Genomic DNA, 24933 nt, shown 5'->3' with positions numbered 1-24933 from the left:
CTTCTGCAGCAGGTTTTAGGAGCTGCAAGAGATTTTGACATTTTATTTTAGCTTCTTAACCTCGACAGAGGAAGACAGAGTCGTGTTTTTAAATCATTGTGAATTTAAGATAAATTTAAATCTGAAAACTCAACCCGGAGGTTGAGCTCGGTTTGGTTCTCAGACTGAATGATGAAGGAATTTAGATTTATCCGGTGTTTAACAATCCTACCTGATCGGCCTGAGCAGCCTCCGCCAGCTTTGGAGACTTCCTGAACATCCCGCTGAAGATTCCTCCTTTTTCCTGAAAACAAGGACGCTCATTACTCCGCTCAGGTTCAGGTGGAAGGCGGGTCTCATGGCGGTTCAATCCGCTCACCTTGCTGCTGCGTTCGGACAGACTGTCGCTGCTGACCGACAGCTCGCTCTGTTCGCTCAGCTGTTTACGGGCAGAAAAACAGACAAAGTGGATAAAAGTGACCGTTTGAGGTACAGCCGACGCGTACTTCCTGTTTGTTAGCAGCTCACCTGTGCGGACGTCTCTTCTGCTGGTTTGTTGGACTTCTTGAGGATCCCGGAGAAAAATCCTCCTTTTTCCTGTAAAACCAAAATGTGATGATTTGAAATTTGCCGCCTTTTCAGGGCAGAGGTTCAGACGTTCAGAGCTGCAGCCGCTGAGCTCCAAACTCTAAAAGAAGCTCCTGATTTTTGTTTTAATCTGAGCTGAAAGTTGGTGAATATCTGCTGATCTTACCTGGGTTTGTTCTGATGGTTTCTCCTCCTCCTCCTCGTCTTCATCTTCAGGATCATCGTCTGCTTTCCTGACCTGGACACAAAAACAACAACAGCTAATATCTGACAGACATCTGTGACTTTAGCTTCTTCTTTTAAGAATACTGATCTTTATTTCCCCACAGAAACACACGGAGATCTCTGCAGTTCTTCTCTCTGAAGTCAGCTTCAGCTGCTGGTTCGGCTAATTTTACCTTTAGCTGTTTGCTACTTTTAGCTAGTGTTTTTAATCTTTTAGCTGATATGTTGTTAAGTTTTGATAACTCTTTGCTACTTTTAGCCTTTAGGTAGCCTTGTTTATTTTAGCTTTTAGCCAGAATTTTGCAATTTAGCTTCTAGCTAGCCTTTTTAATTTTTTAGGTCTTATTTTGTTACTTTTTGCTAACTTTTTTACTTTAAGCTTCTAGCTAGCCTTTTAGCTAGCTAGCATTATGCTACTTTTTGCTTCTAGCCTGTCTGTTTTCAGCTTCTTGCTAGCATTTTGCAACTTAGCTTCTAGCTAGCTTTTTTAAACCCTTTTAGCTAGTATTCTACTTTTTGTTAACTGTTTTATTTTACCATCTAGCTAGCCTTTTCATACTTTTAGCTAGCAGTTTGGTTTTGTTAGCTTTTCACTAATCTTTTAGCTAGCATTTTGCTTCCTTTAGCTTTTAGACAGCTTTTTTAACCTATTAGCTAGTATTTTACTTCATTTGCTGTTTTATTTTACCATCTAGCTAGCCTTTTCATACTTTTAGCTAGCAGTTTGGTTTTGTTAGCTTTTCACTAATCTTTTAGCTAGCATTTTGCTTCCTTTAGCTTTTAGACAGCTTTTTTAACCTATTAGCTAGTATTTTACTTCATTTGCTGTTTTATTTTACCATCTAGCTAGCCTTTTCATACTTTTAGCTAGCAGTTTGGTTTTGTTAGCTTTTCACTAATCTTTTAGCTAGCATTTTGCTACTTATCACATTTATTTAGCTTTCAGCTAACACTTAGCTTCTTTCAGTTTTATCAGCGGCGGAGGAAGAAGATGGAATCGTGTTTTTAAATCATTGTTATTTTAAGATGAATATAAATCTTTGTGCCAAAAATCCTCTCCTGATTCCAGCAAGTAATTGCTGTCAGGATGAGGAAAAGTTGACGATGAAGTGGAGGAACGAGGAGCAGAAGAACAGAAAGATTTCCTGTCAAACCATCCGAGATGAGCCGATATTGTCATGTTGTTCTTCCGTAAAAACCGCGTTTAGGGAAGAAAATATCAAATTAAGACAATAAAAGAGGAAGAATTTGTGGAAAGCAGCGAATCTCTTTGTTCTGATGAGATTAAAACCAGTCGGAGAGTTTTACCTTCAAGGACGAAGAGGAGGATTTCTCTTTGGGAGTTTTACGGAACATTCCAGCGATCCGGCTGCCCTGAAGGAGGAGAAAAAAAAGAATGTCAACGTTCCCGCAGAACGCAGAAAAACGTTTCTTTCTGCGCGCAGCCAAGGCCTCAGATTTGGGTGTTTTGTTTAATAAAAAAGCAGAAGTGCATTTTGGATTCATTCAAAGATGAATGAAATGTGAATTCTGTTCCGGTTTAGAAAAGCAGAAGTTTTTTTTTTTTTTTTTTTTTTTTTTTTTTTTTTTGTTTATGAGCCGAAACGTTTCGCTAACCTGCGCCGGTTTCGGCTCCTCATTGTTTTTCTCCGCATGTTGTTCCTTCTCCGAACTGGTTTCTTCTGGACTCGGATCTCCGTTGGCCTAAAAAAACCAAAAACAAAACATAAATAATAACAATAATTTCATTACTTTAAATCGATGCAACAAGCGAGGAGGGACTGGTTAACCTTCGTCTCTGGTGGCTGTAATAAAAACTTCATGAAGATGATTTTTTTTATGCTTAAAAACTTTTAATGAGACAAAAAATAAAAAAGGCTTTTCTTTTATTAGCTGTCAGAATATGAGATTTGTAATGTTTTTGATGCTTCTGACACATTTTCTCCAACATTAAATGATCGTTTTTTGGGGTTAATTTAACTCAAACTCATCAGGGTTTCTGTAAAAATGAAAACAGTAAATATTCCTCGTCTTCGTTTACAACTAAACAGAAATTCACCCGTCAAAGCTCGGCTTATTTCGGCTCATTTCATCTGATTTTAGCTCCATTTCTGTTGCCGTTTCTTCTCAGAAGAAGAACTTCAGCTTCTCTCGTCCCGCCCGACGTCTCTGACTCCGTCGTTCTCCCTCTGACTTACATCCCTTCTGAAGGGAACTCGTTAATGCTCGGATGTAAACAAATGACTTGTAATTGTTGGCAACAAAACCAAACTCTGCTGATTTTGCACATTTTTTGACAAATTATGGTAGATTTTGGTGGAGAATGATGCTTCTTTAGTGGTTATTTTTATCACAGATGATACATTTTAAAAAATATTTTCCAGCTTTAATGTTAGAACGGATTCTTTACCAACAGCTGCTCGGTTGAAGTGTTTATAGTGACCACCACCGTTAAAAATCCATTTTAATAAAACAATTAGCAGCAGCATTGTACCTTTGGTGTCGACTTGAGCTGCCACCCTTTAATGACTCCTTTCAGAACGCCCTGCCAACCACAGCCGCAGGTCACAGATCAGCTGAAAACATCATCATCATCCTCCTCATCGTCATCTTCATCAACACAAACACCTACCGGCTTGCTGCCGGCAGCCGGTTTGATCGAGACGTCCTCCGTCTTTCCCTCTTCGCCGCGGTCGTCGATCATGTAGCTCTGAGGTAAAATAAAAACCGGACAGTTTAAATGTCTTTCAGCGACGCCTGAACATCTGGAAACATCTGGAGAGTCATGAGCAGCTGACAGGAACACACCTGCTGGCTCAGAGTTCGTGCTATGGATGACTCTCAGCTACTACCGCCTCAGATTTTAGCTCAATATCTGGAAAACTGGCCGAGTTGGAGCCATTTTTGTGCTGTCGAGTAGCTGTGGCGGCCATCTTGATTTGGACTGACTCTAAAAGTTAAATCCATTGTTGACATTTGATACTTTCTGAGGTTCGTTAATATTTGTCAGATGGTTCATGAGATATTTTGCTAACAGACAAACAGGGTTAACAGTTAGTATCAAAGTTTAAGGTTAAAGTTTGGGCTTTTAGTCTGTTTTGGAGGCAAAGCTCAGCTACTACCACACCACATTTTAGCTCAGCAGCTGTAGATTTGACTGAGCTGCAGCCATTTTTGTGTCTTCTAAGGCCAGTTGGCTGTGGCGGCCATCTTGCATCAGGTTGACTCCAGAGGTTAATCAGTTGTAGATTTTCCTCCAGGTTTCTTAAAATCGGTGCAGTGGTTCGTGAGATATTTTGCTAACACGCAGAAACCCACACAGGTGCACACACCATCAGTCAAACTTGTTTTTGACAAAAACTTTACAGATTTACTCCGTTTAAAAGCAAAAATCTCTTTAAACTCGAGCAGCTCGCTGCATTTTACTGTTTTTAAACCTGTGGCAGAAAAGCCCACGTGTGAAACGTAACGCGGGGAAGCGGAGCGCTCACGGTGAAAGTCGGGGATTTCTCCTTCTGGCTCCGGCGGAACATCCCCGGCGGCACCAGCGCCGGCGGTGGGTTACCCTGCAGGGACACACAGGTGAGGTCAGACGTTTGACGGTTCGATTAGAGATCAGGTGGAGAGCAGGAGGTTTGTAGAAGTACCCGTCTGAAATCGGCTTCATCGGCAGCGACTTCTGCTCGGTCGGCTTCTCCGGCTCTCTGAGGAGGAAGAGGAAGGAGAGGAGGGAGAGGAAGGACCATGATGAGGGCAATACAAACAGAAGTGATTTGATTCTGAGCCTCCCTCAGACGTTACCTTTCTGGGCTCATTCCGTCCCGTCGGAGCTTTTAGGTCCTGCGCCAAAAAAGAAAAAAGATAAATGTGAAACTCTGAGAAGTTTCTCACATCAAATCGATGATTCGTGTTTTTATTTTTATTTATTGGAACCGAACAAATGAAGATTATTTACCTTTTCTGCAGATCTGAGGGGAACAGCAGGAGCTTCAGCTCGTCTGTCGTTGGACTGAAAACGATCAGAGGATTTTTATTAAACTTATTTCCTTCACTGTTCATGAAGACTAACACTTTAATTCATATTCCTTCGCTACGTTTACCAACAGAAGAGAACGAAGCACAAATGAAACGAGCACCTTGTCGTTTGCGGTGGCTGATATTTTCATTCTGTATCGTGTTTGACTCAGTTCCTGCGGAGAGAAATGAAAAAAATCTGATTTTGATCTAAATGATTCTTCCGTTCTGTCAACTGGAGCGTGGCACAGAAGGAAATAAATCGTGTAAAACGTATAAAACATAAGACCCTGCTTTGTTTATTTAAATAAAATAAACGTTTTAATAAAGAAAGATTTGAAAATTACTCAAAGAGGTCATAAATCTGTTAGGAAAATGTAAGAAATAAATTAAAGATTATAACAATTATCCTCCAGGGCTTTTATAAAATTTGAGTTTTTCCAATCAGTCCTGTAAAAAAACATTTCATGATTTTTCATGGCTGATGCGTTTTTCTCCCCGGGCCGACTTGTCAGTGAACGAAACGTTTCCGTCGGCTGAAAACACGAAAATGAACAAATAATAAAAGTTAAATACAGAAAGGCGCCGGACTCACAGTGTCTGTGGGTCGACGAGGCACCGCCGGAGTCGGCTTCTCCCTGTTCTGGGCCTCAAACCGTTTAATCTGTGGAGAGAGTTTAAATTTAGATTTTAAAACCTAGAAACAACTTCAGCTGCTTCTGACTTTACCTCTGAGGGCTTCGGAGGAGGTTTCGGCTGAAAGAGACAAAAAAACAACAAAGATCAGCAGCTGCAAGAAGAAAAGAAACTGCAGAACACTAGCTAAAAGCTAAAAGCACCAAAAGGGTAGATAAAAACAGCAAAAACATAGTCAAAAGTAGCAACAAGCTAGTTAAATGCTAAAATAGCAAAATGCTAAAAAGAGCAAAAGGCTAGCAAAATGTATAAGTAGCAAAATACCAGCTAAAACATAAAAGTACCAAAAGGATAGCTAAATGTGCTCAAAGGAAATGAAGAGATCTCCATGTTTTTCTGTTGGGTAAATGTTTGTAAATAAAGTTTTATATTTTGAAAAGTATAAAAATAACTAAAACCCAAAGTGTCATGGCCGCCATCTCCTGGATGAGCTGAACGTTTCGATACACGAGCAGCTAAAACGGCAGAAAGTTAAAGAAGAATGAAAGCCAGAAAAAAAAAATGGACGCCAGCTCAACATGGACACGACTGAACTCGCAGCAGGAGCTCCGCTCACAGGAGAACCTTCAGATCTGAGCGCTGGCGGCCATGTTTTATCGCTCGGCAGACATGCAGGAACACACATGACACCGGGAACGACCAGTTCCCCCACGAGCAGCAGAACCAGTCCGGTGGGTTCTTGAGACTGTTGCTGGCTCAGGCCGAACCGTTCTCGCTCCAAGATGGAGGTCGAGACGCATCAATCTGACAGGAAAACATGTCGAGACCGGCGCCGGGGGAGTAATTTGTAACTTAATTACAAAATAAACCAAATGTAATCTATTACTGTTACAACTTACAACATGTAATTAAAGGTTACAGCTACAAAAATATCCACAACTACGATTTGTTTTGTTTTTCAGCGTAAAAAGAAACGCTTTGTGGTGATTCTCATCATTTAGTTTGTTGTGTTGCAGGTTTATCAATCAGGTGTCACCATCTTTCACGCCGCTGTGGGCGGAGTCAAGGTGGCGCCGCTTGGATGACCAGGAGCTCCTTCTGTCCTGAAGCTGGAGCGTTTTTATTTACTCTGAGCAAGTAAAACAGACGGACAGCAAACACTTTTATCCCACCAAATCAGACCACACACACACACACACACACACACACCCTGTGGGCCACCACAGTAGTCACCTCCCTAGTAAAAGTTTGATTTTGTTGCCTCACATCCTGGAATTTAATTTAATTTAATTTAATTTGATTTTAACAAACAATCCAACCCGTCAGATTAATGGGAGTAAATGGGGGGAAATTAAAACTCGGAACAAAACGTTTGGCGGGACGGTAGTTTGAGGAGAGCCGGTTCTGGTTCCAACCGAAAACCTCTGTTTTGATATAAAACGCGATCGGAGGGAGGCGATGGATAAAGACGGACCTGGTATTCAATTTTTAGATGAATAATTAAAAAAAACGCTATGAAATTCTTGTGTTATAGGTGGTTCTGTTCGCACAAAAATGAAGAAATAAACGACGTGTTCAAGTATTCTCACCGGCTTCGGCTTCTTTTTGACCTCTGGTTTCATCATACAGGCCTCCATCCTGCCTGCAGGAGACAAAGAAATAAAATAAAATAAATCACAGATTCAGGAAAGATTTCAGTTTATAAAACAGGTAAAACGAGCGCAGGTCCACCGTTTCCTTCTCTCCACGACAATAATCAACTGATACCTGCATATTTTTTGTTCGTTATTAAGAAACATCAGAAAAATTAAATATTTTTAGGGGGTAGTAAAAGCTCTTAAAAGCCTTTTTTCCTTGTAGAAGTTGTGTGATTTGCTGTAAAGCGTAAACTAAACACTGACATCTGGAAAGCTTGCACTCGTTCCCCCTGAAATGAGACATTTTAGATCAGAATAAGATAAAACTTGTTTGTAGAAATGAAAATGTGGATAAAGTGGGGCTTTGTTTGTGAAGAAACAGGTGTTTTTAGTTTACTTGTCCCAAGAATTAGATAAATAACATAAATAACACGACTTTAATCAGCGGTGAGACATTAAACTGGATCATTTGGTTAAAAAAAATACAGAAAATAGTTGAAAATGTTGAACAAAAAGGGTGTAAAAGGTTTTTTTTTATGCTGATTTTTAACTGAAATCAGATTTTTAACAATCTGTTGTTTAAGTTAAGTTAAGTTAAGTTAAAGTTTAGTAATTTATCATAAAAAGAGAAGCTTCTCTGGTCACAAGCTTGTATTTTTATGTGGTTTTGGGAATAATTTTCCACCACGGCCGCTCAGCTGATAAAAGTGGCACCATCTTCTTCAAGGATCAGTAAATCTGTTCTGAACTGTTTGCTTAAAAATAAGAAAAAAGCTGCTTAATTCAGCCATTTAAGCAGCTCTTCCTCTGAGCTCAGTTATGAAAACGTACACCTGCTGGAAAACCGTTCTTCCTGTTTCTGTCACACGACACGCAGCTGAGCCGGAGAAACAACGAAGGCGACTCTGAGGACGTCCACGGGACGCTTTGGGGACCCGACTGGACCTCTGGAGGAAGTCTGCACAGGGACGCCGCTCCGTCCAAACCTGTGGTGGAGATTCAGGTTTTCCTATAGGCATCTGCATCAAAAACAAACTACACAGAGGAGAAACACCAGGGGGGTTCAGGGTTTATTTTTTTTTATTTTATAGGCTGCAGACGGTGATTATAAAGCTGTAACAGGGCAGCAAACTAATACTAAAGACGAGTTTTGATGTTCCTGTCCACCTCCATTTCCAACCAAAATAATCCCTTTTATTTAGAGGAAGAAACCCAAACTTCCTCCTCCCTCGTCTCCTTCGTGACCTCCTCCTACACCTCCTCCTTTAGCTCATCAGGGCTTCAGATTTGGTTTTGGGGAAACCAAATCATGCTGTTCGGCTTTTAAACACCTCTATGGAGGGGTCACCAATCATGGGAACCGTTCAAAATGCCTACAAGTGCCAGGAGGAACCATTTAGAGGAGCACAGCATGGAAACATTTAGAAAAAACATGAGTGGCCTTGGAAAATAAACTCACAACAGCTTGGTTTTAACGTGGGACAAAACTAACAGTTACATTTGTGCATAATGTGCTGATATGAGCTGTAAGGAGTCAGCAGCAAACAGAGCCAAGGAAACACTACTTTTTTACTTAAGGGAATAAAAAAGGGTCAATCAGCAGGAGATGAAATCAAATAACAGGTAATTAAGGTTTGGAAACACGCCTCTGAACAACAAATCCCTGCTTTTCACACGTGATGGTAAGTATAATGAACAAATAAACACATAGAAGTAAGCAGTGGTGTAAAAAAAGGAGGTTATTGTCTCAAATACGAGGAGAAATAACTGATGTTTATTTACAGACACGTTTGCTAGATAAATAAGCAGTTATGTGCGCATGCGCAAACCAGGACCCCTCAGTCGCAGCTCGCTCGCGGACAATTAAAAAAAAAAACGAAACAACTAACGGCTAACTTCTAACACCGGCGGTCAGTTTGAAAACCGCGAACCGCCTCGACGCGACCGAACTACCCGACCCCCCGGGCGTCGGAGGGAGCCGTGTCACCTACCGGGGAGCTGGTTCGGAGGCGGCGGACCTCCGGCTGCGACAAACTGAGCCGAAAAACGACGCGCGTCTCTCCGCTCGGCCGTCAACAGATGTTTAAAAAACTTCACGCGCTCCACCCGCCCGGGAGGCGTTCAGGGGCTCGGCAGAAGCTCGGAAATCACGGCTTCTCCACGCCCGCATAGTAAAATAATAATAAAGAAGAGAAGTTATTTTTTAAATTTGACTAATTTATGTGTTTGAGGTCTTGGGATTTATATATTTAAAAAATTAACATGGTAATTTATTAATTTGATGTTAACTTTACCATACCCATATATATATATATGTATGTGTGTGTGCGTGTGTATACAGTAGTTCTTATGTATATATTTACATATATACCTATATGTGTGTGAGTGTATATATATATATGTAATAAATTGTGTTTCCTATTTGTACATTTCAGAATTGTTCAGGTAGATACAATCTTATTACATAAAAAACAATTTTGTGCATTTATTTATGCTTGTTTGTTTACATTCCTTGCTGTTCCTTATTTGTTTTTGTAAAAAATGAAAATAAAAGTCTTACTGTTTAGCCTCCTGGTTTGGATTTAGTTAAAAATCAGCTGAAGACTCATTTATTCAGACAGGATTTAGATCAGATATTGACTGTAGTCTCCGTTTTTACTCGTCTTTATGCAACATTTAATTTGTGCAATTAAGGATTCTATTTATTCCATTGAGATATATTTTGTATTTTTATATTTTTATGCAGAACTTTTGTCCCCCTGCTTATATTTCCTTTTTTTTTTTTTTTTACTATGAATGTTGACAGAAACTGTCTCAGGACAGCCTGTGAAGATTTTATTCAGGTATTTCTGTTTATATTTGATGCAATAAGGAAATGACAGAACTATTCATCAACAAGCCTGTTTAAAACAAGGAAAGAAAAATATTTTTGATTGTCAGCTCAGTCAGGAGTTACTGCATGACTGAAAACACAAAACAAATATTTTAGGTCCCTGTCAGAAAGCGCTCCACCTTCCTTCCTCTGTGTGTCCATAACCTGTTTGTCTCATGTCATCCTCGCCTTCAGGCGCCACCCAAAGCCAGCCCGCCCTGAGGAACTCCTGCCTGCTGCACAGGAACACCTGAGCCACAGAAGCTCCCGCTCTCCACATTCCTGTACGTTTCCAGCTTCTCACCTGGCGTCTGGATGGAGGGGGAGAGAAAAAAAGAAGTCCTTTTTGTCTCTTTTTGTCTCGGCTCTTCTGGTTTCTAACTGTGTGCTCACCTGGAGAAGGGGCGTGGCCTGACTGAGGATTACCTGCGTGAGTCACAGGTTTCACATGAGCCACCATAACAACACATGAGATCGTACCAGGGCTGAGCCAAAAATAGAAAAAGGAAAAGGAGCAGCTCAGACACTGAAACTCATCCCGACCGCGTGGAAAATCCCCGGCGTTTAAGAAATATGTTAAAATATTTAACAGCAGTTTAAACTTTTATTCAAATTTTCCCTAAATTTACACAATATAATAAAAAACAACACATCCAAAAGCACTGTTAATTACTTAGTTCTCAAATGATTGCAACTTTTTAGTTGGAAATGCTTCCATTTTGATTTTATTTTTGTGTTTCTGCTCAGTTTTTTATCTTAAACCAGCAGCAGGAAGTCTGTTAGGTCCAACTCGTTTTATAAACGTTAAAAAAACCAAGATTTACTGTCAGTGTCAGACTACAACAGATGTTGTTTACCTGCAGAAATAAACTTAAAAACATCTTTAATTTTTTTACAAGTCTGTTTATTTGCCATGAACAGATTATTGCACATAAAAACGTACCCCTGATCGAGTCCACGGAGAAGAAAGAAGAAAACAAATAAATATAAATTTATTTCTAAGAGACTACAGATCAGCTGACACGATCAGAACGAGAGGAAAAGAACAGATTAAATTAACGTTTTTCTGTGATTGGAGACCCGTTTCTGAGATCAGCATCAAAACATTTTGGTTTCCAGTTTAAACTCTGCAGAGGAAACAACTTACTGACAATAATTCATAAAACAGTTAAACAGAAACATGGTTATAGCTTCACAGTTTGAATTACCAGAAAGGGCATAAAAATGAGGACAATAAAAAAACAGATTAAAATGACAAAACGTCTGTGGCAAAGTTCTAAACTGCAGAAATAAAACTAAACTTCAAACATTTGAACAAAGTGCATAAAATAAGTTTAGATTCAGAGAAAATTGGCGTTTAGGTTAATGATTTTTTTTTGCTCATAATGATACAAAATGTGTGCAGTTTAATGCTTTAATGTAGTAAAAAACAAACTTTAAAACTCTCTGGTGAAACTTTGATTAATGTCTGTCGTTTCGTCCACTTCTTCACGCCACCGCCATCCGTCCAAATTAAACCAAACACGAAGCAGACGTTTAGCAGAACGGCGCCGCGCTGAACTCTGGCGGCGATGAGGCACTCATCTCACTGGAAACACGACGAATCTAAATCAGCGTTAATTAAAACCGTCACCATCAGAACGTCTCCCTCCACTTCCAGATCTCCTCGCTGAAAACCATCCGGCAGTTTCAAACATCTCAAACATCTCGTTTCCTGCGAGTTTTTACGCCTGGAGGGTCAACCGACTCTCAAACGTACTCCCGGTTCTCGAGGTCCTTCTTGATGGCCTTCTTAATGCGGTCGATTTCGTCTTCGCTCGAGCTGTCGTATTTGTCGCTCGTGTCTTTCTTCCCGCCGTCAGGATCTTTGGGTTCCTCGTTCTGGTCGTGCTCCGGCGTGGTGGACTGCAGCTCCTCCCGGATGGTGTTCAGCTCCACCAGACCTTCGTGCAGCTGCGTGGCCACCTCCCGGATTTTAGCGGCGAACTCAGATTTGGCGCCTTTCTTCAGCTCTTTGGAGTCTTTGGCCACGAAGTAGATGTCCATGCCCACGAAGAGGCCAGTGAGCACGCCGGTGGCCATGCTGGCGATCTGCACCGCCCTGGCCGCCGTGCTGCCCGCCACGTTAGCGATCTGCACCACGCGCATGATCTCGTTGGCGTTGATGAGGATGGCCTTCCCCGCCATGGCGCCGTCCTCGTAGAACTGGCTTGTGAGCGCGGGGAAGTCCTGGTTGTAGGCGTGTTTCTTCATCTTGATCAGGTCGAAGCGGCGCAGGTTCTCGATCCCCTGCTTGATAAACTTCAGGCACTTGTTGAGGTCGGCGATCTTCTCCTGGTAGTCCTCCACGATCCTCTCCACCTTCTTGCGGTCCATGGAGTTGTTGACCTGGTTGGAGATGCCGGCGCCCGCTGACGTCAGCCCGCCTGCCGCCGCGACGCCCAGACCTACGGCCGTAACGATCAGGGAAGTTCCCATGGTGACCGGAGCCAAGGCCAGCCCCGCGATGGTGGCGACGCCGCCAATGGCGCTGGTGGAGCCGCCGGTGATCTGAGCGATCTTCGTGTTCTTGTTGAACTTGTCCAGGCCGTCGGCGATGGCGTTGAGGTCGATGACGTGCTGCCAGAGGCTCTCGGCGCGCTCCGAGAACAGCTTGTTGAAAACACGGATGCCCTTCTGAACCTTGTCCGCAGTTACAGCAAACGCCCTGAGGGGAGCGAGCACAGACGCCTCGTTAGCGCACGGTCCGAGGCCAGAATGTGTTCACGCGTTCAGAGCAGAACTGATGAAACCGGAAACATCTCTAACGTTAGAAACATGAAGAAAAGATCGTTTTAAACCAATTTCACTGACTTGGCCTCTTCTTTTTCGGTCATGTCCTCCGCCTGAGGCGTGTCCTCCCACGCTGTGAAGGGAAAACAAAAAATATTTGGATAATTTTATATACTTTATAGGAAAGAAAGGGTGTGGATTTCAGAACAAGACATAAATACTGAATTAATTCCTCGTTGTAGCTACAACTCTGCCTGAGTGGCAGCGTTTTAATTTATCACAAAGATGTTAATTTAGGACTTCTGAGCAGAATTATTAGGTTATTCTTCCCTAACTCTTTTATTCTTGGATGGTTTAGTGCATGAGGCACTGTTTGGGTAAAGTTGGAAATGACTTTTTTCTAAAATTGTACTCGACAGGAAGTATCCAAACTTGGATCTTTATATATTTTCAATGCAAAATAAATCTTTGCAAAAGGAAACAACCGTTAAAGTTGCTTACATTCGACTGTGTTCCACCACTCCATGAGATCTTCCACATCCTGAAAAACACACTCACATTACTACAGACCATAATGTTTGCTGTTAAAAAGAAAAATGAAGCAAATGTTTAAAAGATATTTTGTTTCGGAGACAAACCTGATTGTTTTCAGGCTGCGAGGGGTCGATCCGGAAATCCTCCAGCTGGTCGAATAAAGTCCTGCTGGGCCCATCGTTCTGAGAAAGAGAAATAAAAAAAATCACAAATAATCCCAACTTTTATTGGTTTTAGGGAATCTCTCTCCTATGCAATAAGTGAGACTGAGAATCCTGCGCCAGGCAGGTATTTAAATGAAATATTAAAGTGTTTTTTCTTTAGTTTCACTTTTTTTTTACACTCAGAAAAAGAGGAGGAAGTGTGAGTAAGAAGGATCTGCTTTGTGCCGATTTGCAGAAGTAAAAAGAACCAAAAGCTTTTCTGGACGTGCAAAAAAAACAAAAAACAAAAAGAAGCAGAGAAACAAGTTTGGGCACATTGAAACCTGATCTGATCTCGTCTTCCATGTTGCGGACATGCAGCGACAGGTATGACTGTGTGGGGGTGGGTTTCATGTCAACATGGGTGAAGAAAAACAACAACAGTGTCTCCCGGGAGCCGAGGGACGCCCTGGAGACGAGCGGCGGAGGGCTGGAAGAGACGGATTGTTTTCAGGGTGGAGGAGGGAGTCGAGTGACTGAAACTGGGCTCCTGTGACCCACAACATCGCTTTGAAAACGACAAACACACAAACGCTCTCAGAGCCGAGCGCGAGGAGACAAACGGAAGAAGAAACTTTAACTGAATTTCCTCTACCTCGGCTGAACCCGCAGCTCCGTCTTGAACCTTCTTCTGAATAACTTTGGCCTGAAATCAACAAAAAAAAACAACTTTAATATTTAACCAACTTCAATTTCATCACTTCTATAGAAAGAGAAATGATGGTTACTGATTTGAAATGCATTTAAAGAAAACTCTTTCTGCAGGTTGTTCAGTCAAACAGGAAGGAAGTGGTTGACATTTTTCCCATGCAAATTTACTAACATGTCCAAAACATCATGACAGCGTGACCCGATTCCAGTCAGCAGCGAAACACAGAAACGGGCGACAAACTAAACTAAATCGTTCCTTCCTAACAGGTTAAAGACAATCACTGAACGATTTAATGAAAGGAACGTTAATCCCAGCTTTTCTTCTTCGCTGTAACAGATTTAAACTCAACACCTTTAACTGAGTTTGTTAGGATTTGTTGAATCATATTTTTTGTTGTTCTGATCAGTTTTATTTTTGGATAAACATTAAAGTTTTTTTTAAACGAGATCTAATAAAAAGTCTGATGTCTTATTTCTCCAGTAAAGCTGCACACTTGTTCTTCCTGCTTCTGTTGGCCAGTTTGACTCTAAATATTTATTATATCTGTGAAAATATTCCACTTCAGCTTTATTTGTGAAGCACTTTACCCAAAGTGCTGCAGAGCTAATAAATAAAACAGAACAGCAGTCACAAGACTTAATACAATCTATTAAAATAAACTAATAAATCAACATCTCAGATGGGGTTAAAAGCCAAGAAGAGACGAGTCCTTCAGCAGAAAAATGAAACATTTTCTTCTGAATAAAAATGTGCCAACTAGTCTCTCTGTATGATCCTCTTTTTTTAATATATTCCACAATTTTATTCTGATATGAAACACAAAATAAGAGGCAATCAGAGACTGATAATCCAGATTAAAACACATCAGATTCTTTAATCCGTATAAATGAGGACATTTAGGCAGATTGTTTTAAACACGTGAGCAGAAATAAGTTTTTACGAGTCGCGGCTCCAAACTTTACCTTAACCTGAGGCATGAAGGGATTGTGTCTCTTCGGTTTCTTGACTTTGGTCTGAAAACCAAACAGGATCAAAGCGTTAACGCAGGAAAAAATAAGAATTTAAATGTTTATTTTGCTGTCATTAAGAGTCAGATGAAGTCTGATATATAATGGAGGCGACAGACCTCCCCTGGTTTCTCCTTTCCCTCCTCGTCTTCCTTCTTCTCTCTGGAGGAAGAGTCTTCATCGTCTTTCAGCCCTTCATCATCAGACGCAGCCTGACGTCAATAAAAGATAAAAGAACCGACATCACATCTCAAACCTTCTCTGGTGATAAATTAGACAACATGGCATTTATTAAATGTACCTTTAATGCAACTTGGGGCATGAATGGATTTGGATGTTTGAGTTTTTTCACTTTCGTCTGGAAAAAAAAAATCAAAATGGAGTCAGTGACGGTTCAGCAGTTTGTAACGTGAAACTAGCAGCTCTGACATGAACATGTTCGAGTCATGATCCTTTCCTCAGACACTCACATCCTCTTTTCACCGCACAGACAAATTCACTGCGTTTCACCCGTTTGTAACAACAAATGTAAAACTTTTAAGATCTCCAACGATCCAACAGAAACCAACTTTTGACGCCGTCTGCGGAGGGATTAAACATGACTAATAAAAAGAGGCGAGCTCTGTTGAAACGCCCCGAGGGCGTCACATGTCCTCTGCATGGGTTTGGCATGAAAGAGGCGATAAGAAAGCAGGAACTGGAAAAGTCAGATCCTGGCTGAACGGCTCCGTTTGTTTTCATGCATGAAGCAGCAGGAAAGTTCTGTTCGTGTGATTCTTTCAGCAGAGAAGAACTCGACCAGCCTGTGAAATGATTCATCTTATTTAAAATGATCACTGCAAAGACAAAAATACCCACAGAGCCATAAACCCAATCCTCACGATGACTTCCTCTTATTATTGGTTCATGTGTTCATTAATTAAAGAGGGAAAAGTTGTGATGGTGCCAACGACCTCGTGGGTTTGTTTACCTACAGAAGTGACTGAAAACGGGTCACATGGTAAAACTACCAGTTTAGCAGCGTGTTTGAATGTTGATGCTGAATATTTATTCTTCACAGACGTCCTTCAGACTCCAGGAGTCATGAAGTCGGCTCTCGGTCACGTTGGGTGACCAAAACTGAGTCATTTTGTTCTCGTGGCTTCACCCGCCGCTCCTCGACTCGAGGTCCGAGTCGAAGCGTTTCTCACAGCGGTTTGCTCCAAGTGTCCTGTGATTGGTCAGAAGTTGTTTATGTGGAAAAGCTGGCGAGCTTTAATGGAGCCATTTTGTTTCTGCTGCTCCTCTGATCCAGCTAAACTTGGAAACCTCTGAGCTTAAAAAGACCGCGGAGACGCAGGCGGCTCTTTGTGGTCGGGAGGAAGTGTTCCTCGGCTGGGCGGCGTGCCGTCTCAGTCGGTTTAACCCTTCCGCGGCCTTCGGGTCAAATGGACCCAGATTTACAGAGGCTGGTCTTCCTCTCTTTAGTCACGAGGGCTTCAGTCGGGTTAATAAACTCGTCCGGTCGCGGCGAGGGAAGCAGAAATCTGTACGAGGACAGGAGAGCTGAGAAGCCGGCGGGAAGAAACCCGTTTAACGCCGCAGGAGGAGGGAGGAGCTTCTGGACAATGGAAGGTGTGAGAAAACGAACGTCTCGTGAACAGACTTCTTGACATCTTACGGAGGATGACGGGGCCTTAAATCCTTTTTTTCCTTCGTATTTAGCGGCAGATTCACTCGTCCATGTTTCCACCTGAAGTCTTCTGATTGCACCGTATTCGTTCTACAGACTCCAGCCGGCTGATTGTGGGTCAGTCACGAGACTCAAGCTTTTATGTTTGATTTTAAACTTTGCCATGGGTCCCTTTAATACCACAGAGTAATTTACAGGCAGTCCGTCGATTTAAAGAAATGAGCCGAGTCCCGTTTGCCCCACAGTCGCTCACCGGTTTGTTCTCTGGTCGCTTCTCGCCGCCGTCTTTCGTGGTGGTCGATTCGTCACCTTCGTCTCCTGACGGATTCTGTGGGGAAAATCGACACAATCGGCTCACAAACGTTAAACATCATCGAAGTGTCAGAAAAAACGTGTCGAAACTAAAAGAGTTTGGAGAACGGAGAATAAAAAAGTGAAATATGATGAAGAATGAAGTGAACTGAAGGTTTTCTCTGAAGGGAAAGCTCCATCAAAGCTAGGATCTAAGTGATTAGTGACCCTCGTTTGGCGCCCACACACACACACACACACACACACACCTCTTGGTGGTTGTTCTGCTGATGTTTTACTATTCTGTTCAGCTCCTGAAATGAAACCAAAGCAGGTTGTTCAGCCAAGAGCAGCACAACATCAACACATCCCGACTCAGAAACAGCACGGATCGTTCACCTCCTTCGAAGGCTTGGCAGGAAGCGCAGGAGGTCCGGAGCGCTTTTCTTTTATCTCTCTGGCGCTCCTCTCACTCTGCACAAAAAACAAAAAAACAGTTCTTCTGCTGATACAGAGAACAGCTAAAAACACAGTTTTAAAGAACAGCCCATACCGTCTCCTCAGGCCTTCTGTGCTGTACTTTGTGGCGAGGCGACGCCTCCGTCTCCTGAATCACAGTTAAACACAAAGACAACAGAGAAGTCGGATCGCTTTCATAAAAAAAACCACATGAAACTGAGCAGAAACTGCTTTCAGCTCCATTCAAACCTCTTCAGATGATCTGGGCGGGACCAGCAGCGCCTCACTTCTTTTCCTCCTCTCCGGCTGGATCACGTTACCTTTGTCCTGCGGAGGACGCAGAGGTTCAGAGGACGCGACGCGGAGGTTCAGAGGACACGGAGGTTCAGAGGACGCGGAGGTTCAGAGGACGCGACGCGGAGGTTCAGAGGACACGGAGGTTCAGAGGACGCTCGGGTTAAGAGATCAGGAGGAGAGCCGAAGGAGAAAACACTCACCGGCTTCGGTTTGGTCTCCGGTCGCTTCCTGTTGTCCTCAGGTGTCTCTGTGTCTTCGGGGTCTTTCTGAACAAACAAACATTAAAAAAAAAACAGAAGATTTTTAAACGTTTTGTACCAAATGGATGTGATTGTAGAGCGCTGAAAGAACCACGCCGGCGGTTTTAAGATAAATTTTGGGTGAAGTTATTCTCTGATTTCTTGAGGCTGTAAAAAGCTGGGATGTAGTCATGAAAAGAAGTGGTAGAGTCCTTTATTTAAATTTTGTCCTTCTGACTACCAACAGCTGAAATCTGTCCTCTGTGGAGGACATTTATAAACCTGAATGCTACTGAATTTATTTTCCCTGGTAGTCAGGAGGTCAAAGAAGCTCATCTCCACCGCCGCCGTCCACCCCATCACCGTTACCCTGACCACAATGGTCACCGTCACCACCCAACACGCCAACAACATAGTTACTTTAGTCGCAGAGCGGAACGGATTCAGTTTGGACATGGCTTCAACCATGGAGCTCTGAGAGGAAACATCGTAAAAAATAGTTTTAGATTTACTTTAACTCGGCCATTTCACGCATTCAGGGACGCTAAAACATAACTAATGAAGTGAAAATCTCCACGAACAAAACCAATCTGTGATCCACTTCCTGTTGAGGTGTTTCCTGAATAAAAATGACAATAAAAAACAAATAATCGGTATAAAAGCACCTGTTTGCTGCTCTCAGTTTGATCCTCGTCATCCGATCCCGTCTGCTTCTCAGACTGCAGAGGAGACAAGTTATCAGTTCAGAGGAAACGAGTAAAGCTCTGTCAACATATTATTATTTAGTATAATATTTATTTATTCATACTTTGTTTGCGGATCGAAACGGGTTCAGCTTCGTCATCGCTCCGGCCAGTTTACTCTGAATCAGAGACAAAAATCAGAAATCAGGAACAGGAGGAGCACCAACAGGACTGAATACGCTCGTCTGTTCTCACACAACGATCATCTGTGAACCTGACCTTTGACCCCATGACCTTGAAATCAATAGGAATCACCCCTGACCAATGAGGAGTCTGCCTATGTAGTTTGGCATTCCTACGTTACACGGTTGCAGAGTTGGAGAATGGACCAGGTTTTCACAAAGGGGTCACCTGTTCATCTTAACCTTTGACCCCATGACTTTAAAATCAATAGGGATCATCCCTGACCAATGAGGTGTTTAAATATACGGTTTGATATTCCTACTTTACACAGTTGCAGCGCTTGAGCACAAACAAGGCTTTCACAAAACGGTCACCATTGACAGTGACCTTTGGCCCCATGACCCTGAAATCAATAGAGATCAGTTTGACACTCCTACGTTACACGGTTACAGACTTAGAGCACAGACAAGCTTCTCACGAAAGGGTCACCTGTTCACCTTAACGTCTGACCCCGTGACTTTGAAATCAATAGGGATCATCCTTGACCCACGAGGCGTCCAGCTGGAGCTTGGACAAGAAATTGTCCACAGACAGATGGACGGCCTCACACCGTCAAACGTCCCGTCTTGAGACAGGCGTATAAAAATCAGAAATACGTCCAAAACAAACGGAGGTCGAGACGAACCTGTTTGTGAGCGTGCTGCTTATCTTCGTCTTCCTCCAATGCCTCGTCTTCATCGGTGCTGGAGCTCTTCTCCTGCAGACGGAGTCGATTTTAATGTCAGAAACAAAAATAAAATAAAGATAAAAACCATCCGGAGCTTCCAGCCGGGTCGTGTCGGTTGAACCTGTTTGTCTGAGTGGAACGTGCTCTTCATCAGCGCGCTGAAACCGTTCTGGGAAAAAACAAAAACAACAAAAAATTAAAATCAGCATTTTCCCAAATTCACTGAATCTGAACAATCTGACACGTCTGAAGAAAGATTAAAAGGATCTAAAAGAAACGACAGACCTGCTTAGCTTTGGGTTTCTGTGCAGAGGAGCTGATCTCGTTTGAGTCTCCAGAGTTTTCACTTCTTTCCTTTTCCTGAAAATAAAAATAAAAATATAAAACTCCGTTTTTAATCTGGAAGCATCGCAGCTGAAATAATCTCCATGCAGGTCCGGTTCTTACCTGAGCTGATGAGGAGAAAGGATTCCTGAGGATCTTTGCTGCCGCGCCGCCCTTCAGGAAGAATCAGATCCGATTTATTTCAGAATGAAAACAGAAAGAATCAAACCTCGAATTAAAAACTTTAACTCACCTTTGAGGACTTCTCCGTGGGATTGTCGCTGCTGGCAGATGGTTCTTCGTCCACAGATAAATCATCCTGAACCAAGAAAACAAAATAAGAGTTAGAAAGTCATTAAATAAATCAGACTTTTACTTTGAAATTTAACTATTTTATTAAAGGACTTCAGGCTTTGAGGCAACGAGCTTCTATTAATATTAAATAACTGGAGGGAAAAATAATAAAGAGCCGTTACTGTTTACACTGAACTGGTTTCCCCTCCAGTCTGAACTGGAAAACACCTGTAGAATGATCTATGATCAGGAGAATATGAGGACAAGTCAACGTTTTGATCTTCATTTGAACCTGAGACTGAGTTTTAGCTCCTTTCTTCCTGAACATGCCGCTGAGGAGTCCTCCTTTCTCCTGAAAACACGACACAAATCTTTGTTAAACAGGATTCTTCTCCCCTCGGAGTTCGGATCCCTCCGAAGCTGAAGCCCCACCTTGGTCTGGTTCTCTGACAGGTTCTCGCTGCTGCCCGTCTGCTCTTTGTCTGCAGTCAAATCCTCCTGAAAGTCAACAACAAGACGGTTCCGTTCGGGTCGTGAAACGCCATGAAATGTGCAGCAGAGTCAGAAGTGCGTACCTGCGACTGTGCTCTGGCTCCGAAGGGCTTTCTAAACATCGCGTTAAACACCCCGCCTGACTCCTGCAGGAACAAAACAGTTCGAGGAAACCCCCACATTTTAAAAGTTAAATATCTAAACAACCAGCCGGAGCTCAGAGATGCTCTGATCGGTTTCAGAAACTTTTTGTTTTTATTTGAGAGGCATCACCTTCGTGTTTGAAAGGCTGTCGTTGCTCTTAGAGAGCTCGCCGTGAGCAGACAGATCATCCTGAAGGAGCAAAGTGACACCTGAGCAGCTGGATGACAACATTTATATAAATTCTGTTAAAGGAGGAAAAATTTTATTTAAATACCTGCGAGGCCGCCCTCAGTCCGTTGGCTTTGGGGGACTTTTTAAACATCCCGCTGAACATTCCTCCAGACTCCTTGGAGAGGGAGAAAAAAGGACAAATTTAATTAGTTTGAGGAAAAAAGGCCCATTGTTTTCCTGCAGCGGTTCCTAAAGTAAAACAGCAGATCCTCTGGGCTTCGAACCGGTGAGGCCGTCAAGTTTGATGAGTCAGCACTTCCTCTGAAAAGGCCGGCAGGTTGGCGCTCTCCCAAACAACAAAACAAAAACAAGTTCAGGGAGGCCGCTGGAAAATACCGGAAACTAATCCGAGGGTTTTGTCCTCTTCAGAGGACGATAAAGGAACATTTGCACAGATTTCTGCTTCAAGTTTCTGGAAAAGAAAAAAAAAAAACCCAGAGAGGAGGAACTTCCTGCAGCTCGGACCTGAGATATTCTGTTCACGTTCCGCCACAAAAAAACAGAACTGCAGGAAAATATCTGCGTTAATTTGGTGGTAACTTCATATTAACCCTGACCCGAGTCCAGTTCCTTGTTTTAAAGCAGGGATATCTGACTAAAAATAAACTCAAAATCCTGTTTCTGATTAAATAAAGGAACTCACCTTGGTGTTGATGCTGTCAGACACGTTTTCATTACTGTCTGAAATGTCCAACAGGTCCTGTGGGATGAAAAAAAGACGATATTCAGTTTCGCACCTGGGTGGGGGTAGATGTGAGCGTTAGAGTTTCCCCTGACGGGACGCGGATGGACACTCACCTGAGAGGGCCGGCGGGCGTGTCCCGGCCGCGGGGATCGCTTCAGGATCCCGCCCAGCATCCCCGATTTCTCCTGTCGGGAAAAAACAAAAAGGCAAAGAGTTCAGCTTCACAGCTTTTATACGGAGGAAAAAACAAACAAAAACAAACGTTAAACTACCTTTGAGGGCTTGGAGTCTGATAAGCTGTCGCTGCTGACGGACAGCTCAGGGTTTTGTGAAGAAATTGTGATCTGATGGCAAAAAAAAAGGTTAAAAATGTCATTATTGTTGAATATTTCAGTAAATATCAAATGAAAGATGCTACATCCAGATTTTAGTTTATGACAGATGCAGAAAAAAGCTTCCCAAACCTTTAAAGATTCAACTTTTTGAAATATCTGAATTATCCGGCATGTTTGCTTTTAATTCATGAAATAATAATAATAATAATAATAATAATAATAATAATAATAATAATAATAATAATGTTTTCCTCCTTGTTGGATATCAGACGCAGGTTTAAATCCAAGCAGCTGAAAACGGTGAACTTCAGGCGCGATAACCAACCTGAGCTTCTTCTTCTTTGGTCGATTTGTTCGTCTTCTTGAACACGCCTTTAAACATCCCCCTCTTGTCCTGAAACGGCGAGGATCGGGTCAGAAAACACCAGTTCAGACCGACCTGAAGAAACGCACCGCTCGGCCTCGCTCACCTTGATGCCGCTGTCGGACGGACCGTCGCCGCTCTGCGAGACGTCGCCGTTCACCGACGAACTGTCCTGCGTGTCAAACGAAGAAAACCTTCATCACCTCAGAGGTTTGATAAACGATTCACATCCACTGACGATATCTCAAACTATACGACGCTTTTAACAGATTATATGATAACTTTATCGTAACCCGGCTCTAAAACTTGTGCATATTGTGATTTTAATCAGAGAGAACCATAAAAAGAGACAATCTCACAGCTTCAGCTTTGAGGCTCGGCTGTAAATTCAATCATAAATCAACGGGTTTATCTGAAATGTCACCTGAGCTTTCGCAGGTGGGTCTGCAGGCTTGGACGGCTTCTTGAACATCCCGCCGAACAGCGCAGCTTTTTGCTGAAAAACATTAAAAATAATCAAACTAAAACATCTTCTGTTTTGACTCAAATGTTTCTGAGAAGCCTCACATGACCTGAAACATCTGATGCCAAAGAAAGTTCACTTCATCTGTTTGTTTGCACGTCTTTTAAATAAATAGTTTAGCCTTTCAGCAAACTGGTTTCTGCGTTTTTTTTAATGACTGTCAACACGCTGCTCCTCCTGAATGTTAAAAACACCTTTAAATACTGCATACTGAAACATTTCTGCACAAACAACCAAATTGAGGCTGAATCTGATTCCAAATGCCAACAAGAAACTTAAGACTATTCAACTGAGACAGAAAATAACAATAAAACAGAACAAAAACAACTCATGTGAGGCTGAAAATGACCAAACAAACCTTAAAAGACAACACTGAGACAAAGCATGGACACAAAACAGGACTAAAATGAACAAAAACAACCTTCAGGAGTGACGACATGAAAAACAAAACAGGAAACGTATAAAAACAATATTATTTGTGAATTTTCATCTTTAAAATGTCAAGGTCACGGTTTTTGTCCACTTTATTCACATATTAAAACATTACACAAACGGAAGTACGAGTTGTTAGATTAACAGGCTCTGCTAGGTGACAATAATTGGTGTTACATGTGTAATTTGGGGCTAAACTTGCGCCACGTTGACCTCCAAAAAAAAAAAAAAAGAATTAAGGAAAACATAGAGGTTTAAACGACGCGTTTAAAGTCAACTGAAACGCGTCGGAAAAATGATGTTTTAAATAAAACTTCCAACTGTACGCGTTGTGTTTGAATCACAGCCAAGCGTACAGAACAAGTAATAACCGAACCTTGGTAGAAATAATAATAAAAAAAGTTAACTTGAGTTCAGAAAAAGTTAGCTGAAAGTTACTCACAGAGACGCCTCTTCCTCCTCCTTCTCCTCCTCCTCCTCCACCATCACACTCCAGATCCAAATCCAGGTTGCTGTATCGATCCTGTCAAACGGTTCGTTTTCGCTCAAAGTTAGTAATGTTAGTTTTAAATCACATCCACATTCACAATTAACGTTTATAATCGGCTAAAAGTCGCCCCCTTCAACGTTTGTCGCGACTCTAAAAGCGAACCGTGAACGTACCATTCGGCTCCGTTTAACGCGAAATCACTCCGCTGGTGAACCGGCGTCCGCTGATAGACGTTAATATTAACGTAAAACGGTTAAAGAGCTCGCGACGAGTCACCCCGGGTCTGTTGTTTTCACTTTCTGGGCTCGTGCAGTTAAGCACTTCCCTGTTCAGAAAAAAACTAAACTTAAAAAATTATAAATAAATAAAGCAACGAGCTGGGATGAGGTTCCTCCGATGTGTCTGTTAATTAGGCGGACGCAAATGAAACTGACGGATCCCGCCTCGCGGCTCCTTACCTGAGTGCTTCGGTCCAGAGGAGGGCGTGTCTCTGTCTGCCGTGCTGTGTTTAGGTACCACTCGGAAAACCGACTTTCAGACGGCCCCGGGCTATAAAAAAAAATCACTTCTTCCTTTTGCTAAATTAAAAAAAAAAAAAAAAAAAAATTTGGGTACACGAATCCCGAATTCTTAATATAGTCCAAGCAATGAACCTGAAACAGTTTCAGAACATAAAACAATTAAAACTAAAAAGCGAAGTAAAGTTTTCTCCAGGCTTCAAGTGGAATTTTCCATTTTATGCATCCTATTTACGTTTCAGTCAAACTATTTAACTCCGCTTTTTATTGTGTGAATGTTAATTCACCAGTGGTTTTCTTTCTGCTTTAAACTACCAGTCTGCTACTTCTTTTATTACTTCAGCTTATAGTTAGCCTTTTGCTACTTTTAGCTTCAAGCTCACCTTTTGGTAGTCTTAGCTTTCAGCTAGACTTTTCTTTAGACTTTTGCT

General features: G+C 42.1%; 2 protein-coding genes across 3 annotated transcripts in view; both read right to left on the bottom strand.

Annotated features, from left to right (window-relative positions):
- Positions 1 to 9199, bottom strand: part of LOC108232957 — a 20769-nt gene extending 11570 nt beyond the window's left edge. The window contains exons 1-18 of the mRNA XM_017411118.3: positions 9071 to 9199; positions 7911 to 8114; positions 7032 to 7084; positions 5536 to 5562; positions 5402 to 5470; positions 4929 to 4982; positions 4748 to 4801; positions 4594 to 4632; positions 4440 to 4496; positions 4284 to 4358; positions 3425 to 3502; positions 3287 to 3337; positions 2410 to 2496; positions 2101 to 2166; positions 734 to 805; positions 508 to 576; positions 359 to 418; positions 212 to 283 (exon numbers count right to left, since the gene is read on the bottom strand). Coding sequence (XP_017266607.2) covers positions 212 to 283; positions 359 to 418; positions 508 to 576; positions 734 to 805; positions 2101 to 2166; positions 2410 to 2496; positions 3287 to 3337; positions 3425 to 3502; positions 4284 to 4358; positions 4440 to 4496; positions 4594 to 4632; positions 4748 to 4801; positions 4929 to 4982; positions 5402 to 5470; positions 5536 to 5562; positions 7032 to 7079 — 978 coding nt within the window. The 5' untranslated portion in view covers positions 7080 to 7084; positions 7911 to 8114; positions 9071 to 9199. The remainder of the gene's footprint in view (positions 1 to 211; positions 284 to 358; positions 419 to 507; positions 577 to 733; positions 806 to 2100; positions 2167 to 2409; positions 2497 to 3286; positions 3338 to 3424; positions 3503 to 4283; positions 4359 to 4439; positions 4497 to 4593; positions 4633 to 4747; positions 4802 to 4928; positions 4983 to 5401; positions 5471 to 5535; positions 5563 to 7031; positions 7085 to 7910; positions 8115 to 9070) is intronic.
- Positions 9200 to 10833: 1634 nt separating this feature from the next.
- apol1 (apolipoprotein L, 1) lies at positions 10834 to 24428 on the bottom strand. 2 transcript variants are annotated; one of them, XM_017411154.3, is made up of 35 exons: positions 24158 to 24428; positions 23937 to 24017; positions 22964 to 23035; positions 22646 to 22711; positions 22501 to 22569; positions 22113 to 22184; positions 21954 to 22025; positions 21799 to 21855; positions 21199 to 21270; positions 21054 to 21113; positions 20864 to 20926; positions 20721 to 20786; positions 20581 to 20640; positions 20248 to 20313; positions 20118 to 20168; positions 19956 to 20030; positions 19792 to 19839; positions 19629 to 19700; positions 18886 to 18939; positions 18743 to 18796; positions 18498 to 18551; positions 18039 to 18104; positions 17791 to 17868; positions 17636 to 17689; positions 17482 to 17556; positions 17352 to 17396; positions 17045 to 17119; positions 15421 to 15477; positions 15239 to 15331; positions 15075 to 15125; positions 14056 to 14106; positions 13362 to 13439; positions 13225 to 13264; positions 12805 to 12856; positions 10834 to 12658 (listed from the first exon to the last, which is right to left on the bottom strand). In XM_017411154.3, the coding sequence occupies exons 1-35, from the start codon at positions 24158 to 24160 to the stop codon at positions 11701 to 11703; spliced, it is 3060 nt and encodes a 1019-aa protein (XP_017266643.1). In that variant the 5' UTR covers positions 24161 to 24428; the 3' UTR covers positions 10834 to 11700. The 2 variants fall into 2 exon arrangements, with proteins under 2 accessions (XP_017266643.1, XP_017266644.1); XM_017411155.3 differs by lacking the exon at positions 18498 to 18551.
- Positions 24429 to 24933: the final 505 nt, after the last annotated feature.

Source organism: Kryptolebias marmoratus, linkage group LG20 (genome assembly GCF_001649575.2).
Source record: "Kryptolebias marmoratus isolate JLee-2015 linkage group LG20, ASM164957v2, whole genome shotgun sequence".
NCBI lineage: Eukaryota > Metazoa > Chordata > Actinopteri > Cyprinodontiformes > Rivulidae > Kryptolebias > Kryptolebias marmoratus.
This window is presented reverse-complemented; position numbering and strand designations above follow the sequence as displayed.

Coding starts and splice junctions, on each gene's coding strand:
- apol1 (XM_017411154.3), bottom strand. Junction 22,712..22,963: donor ACCCACCTGCGAAAGCTCAG/GTGACATTTCAG, acceptor TTTGACACGCAG/GACAGTTCGTCGGTGAACGG. Junction 20,031..20,117: donor CTTTCTCCTCATCAGCTCAG/GTAAGAACCGGA, acceptor TTTTATTTTCAG/GAAAAGGAAAGAAGTGAAAA.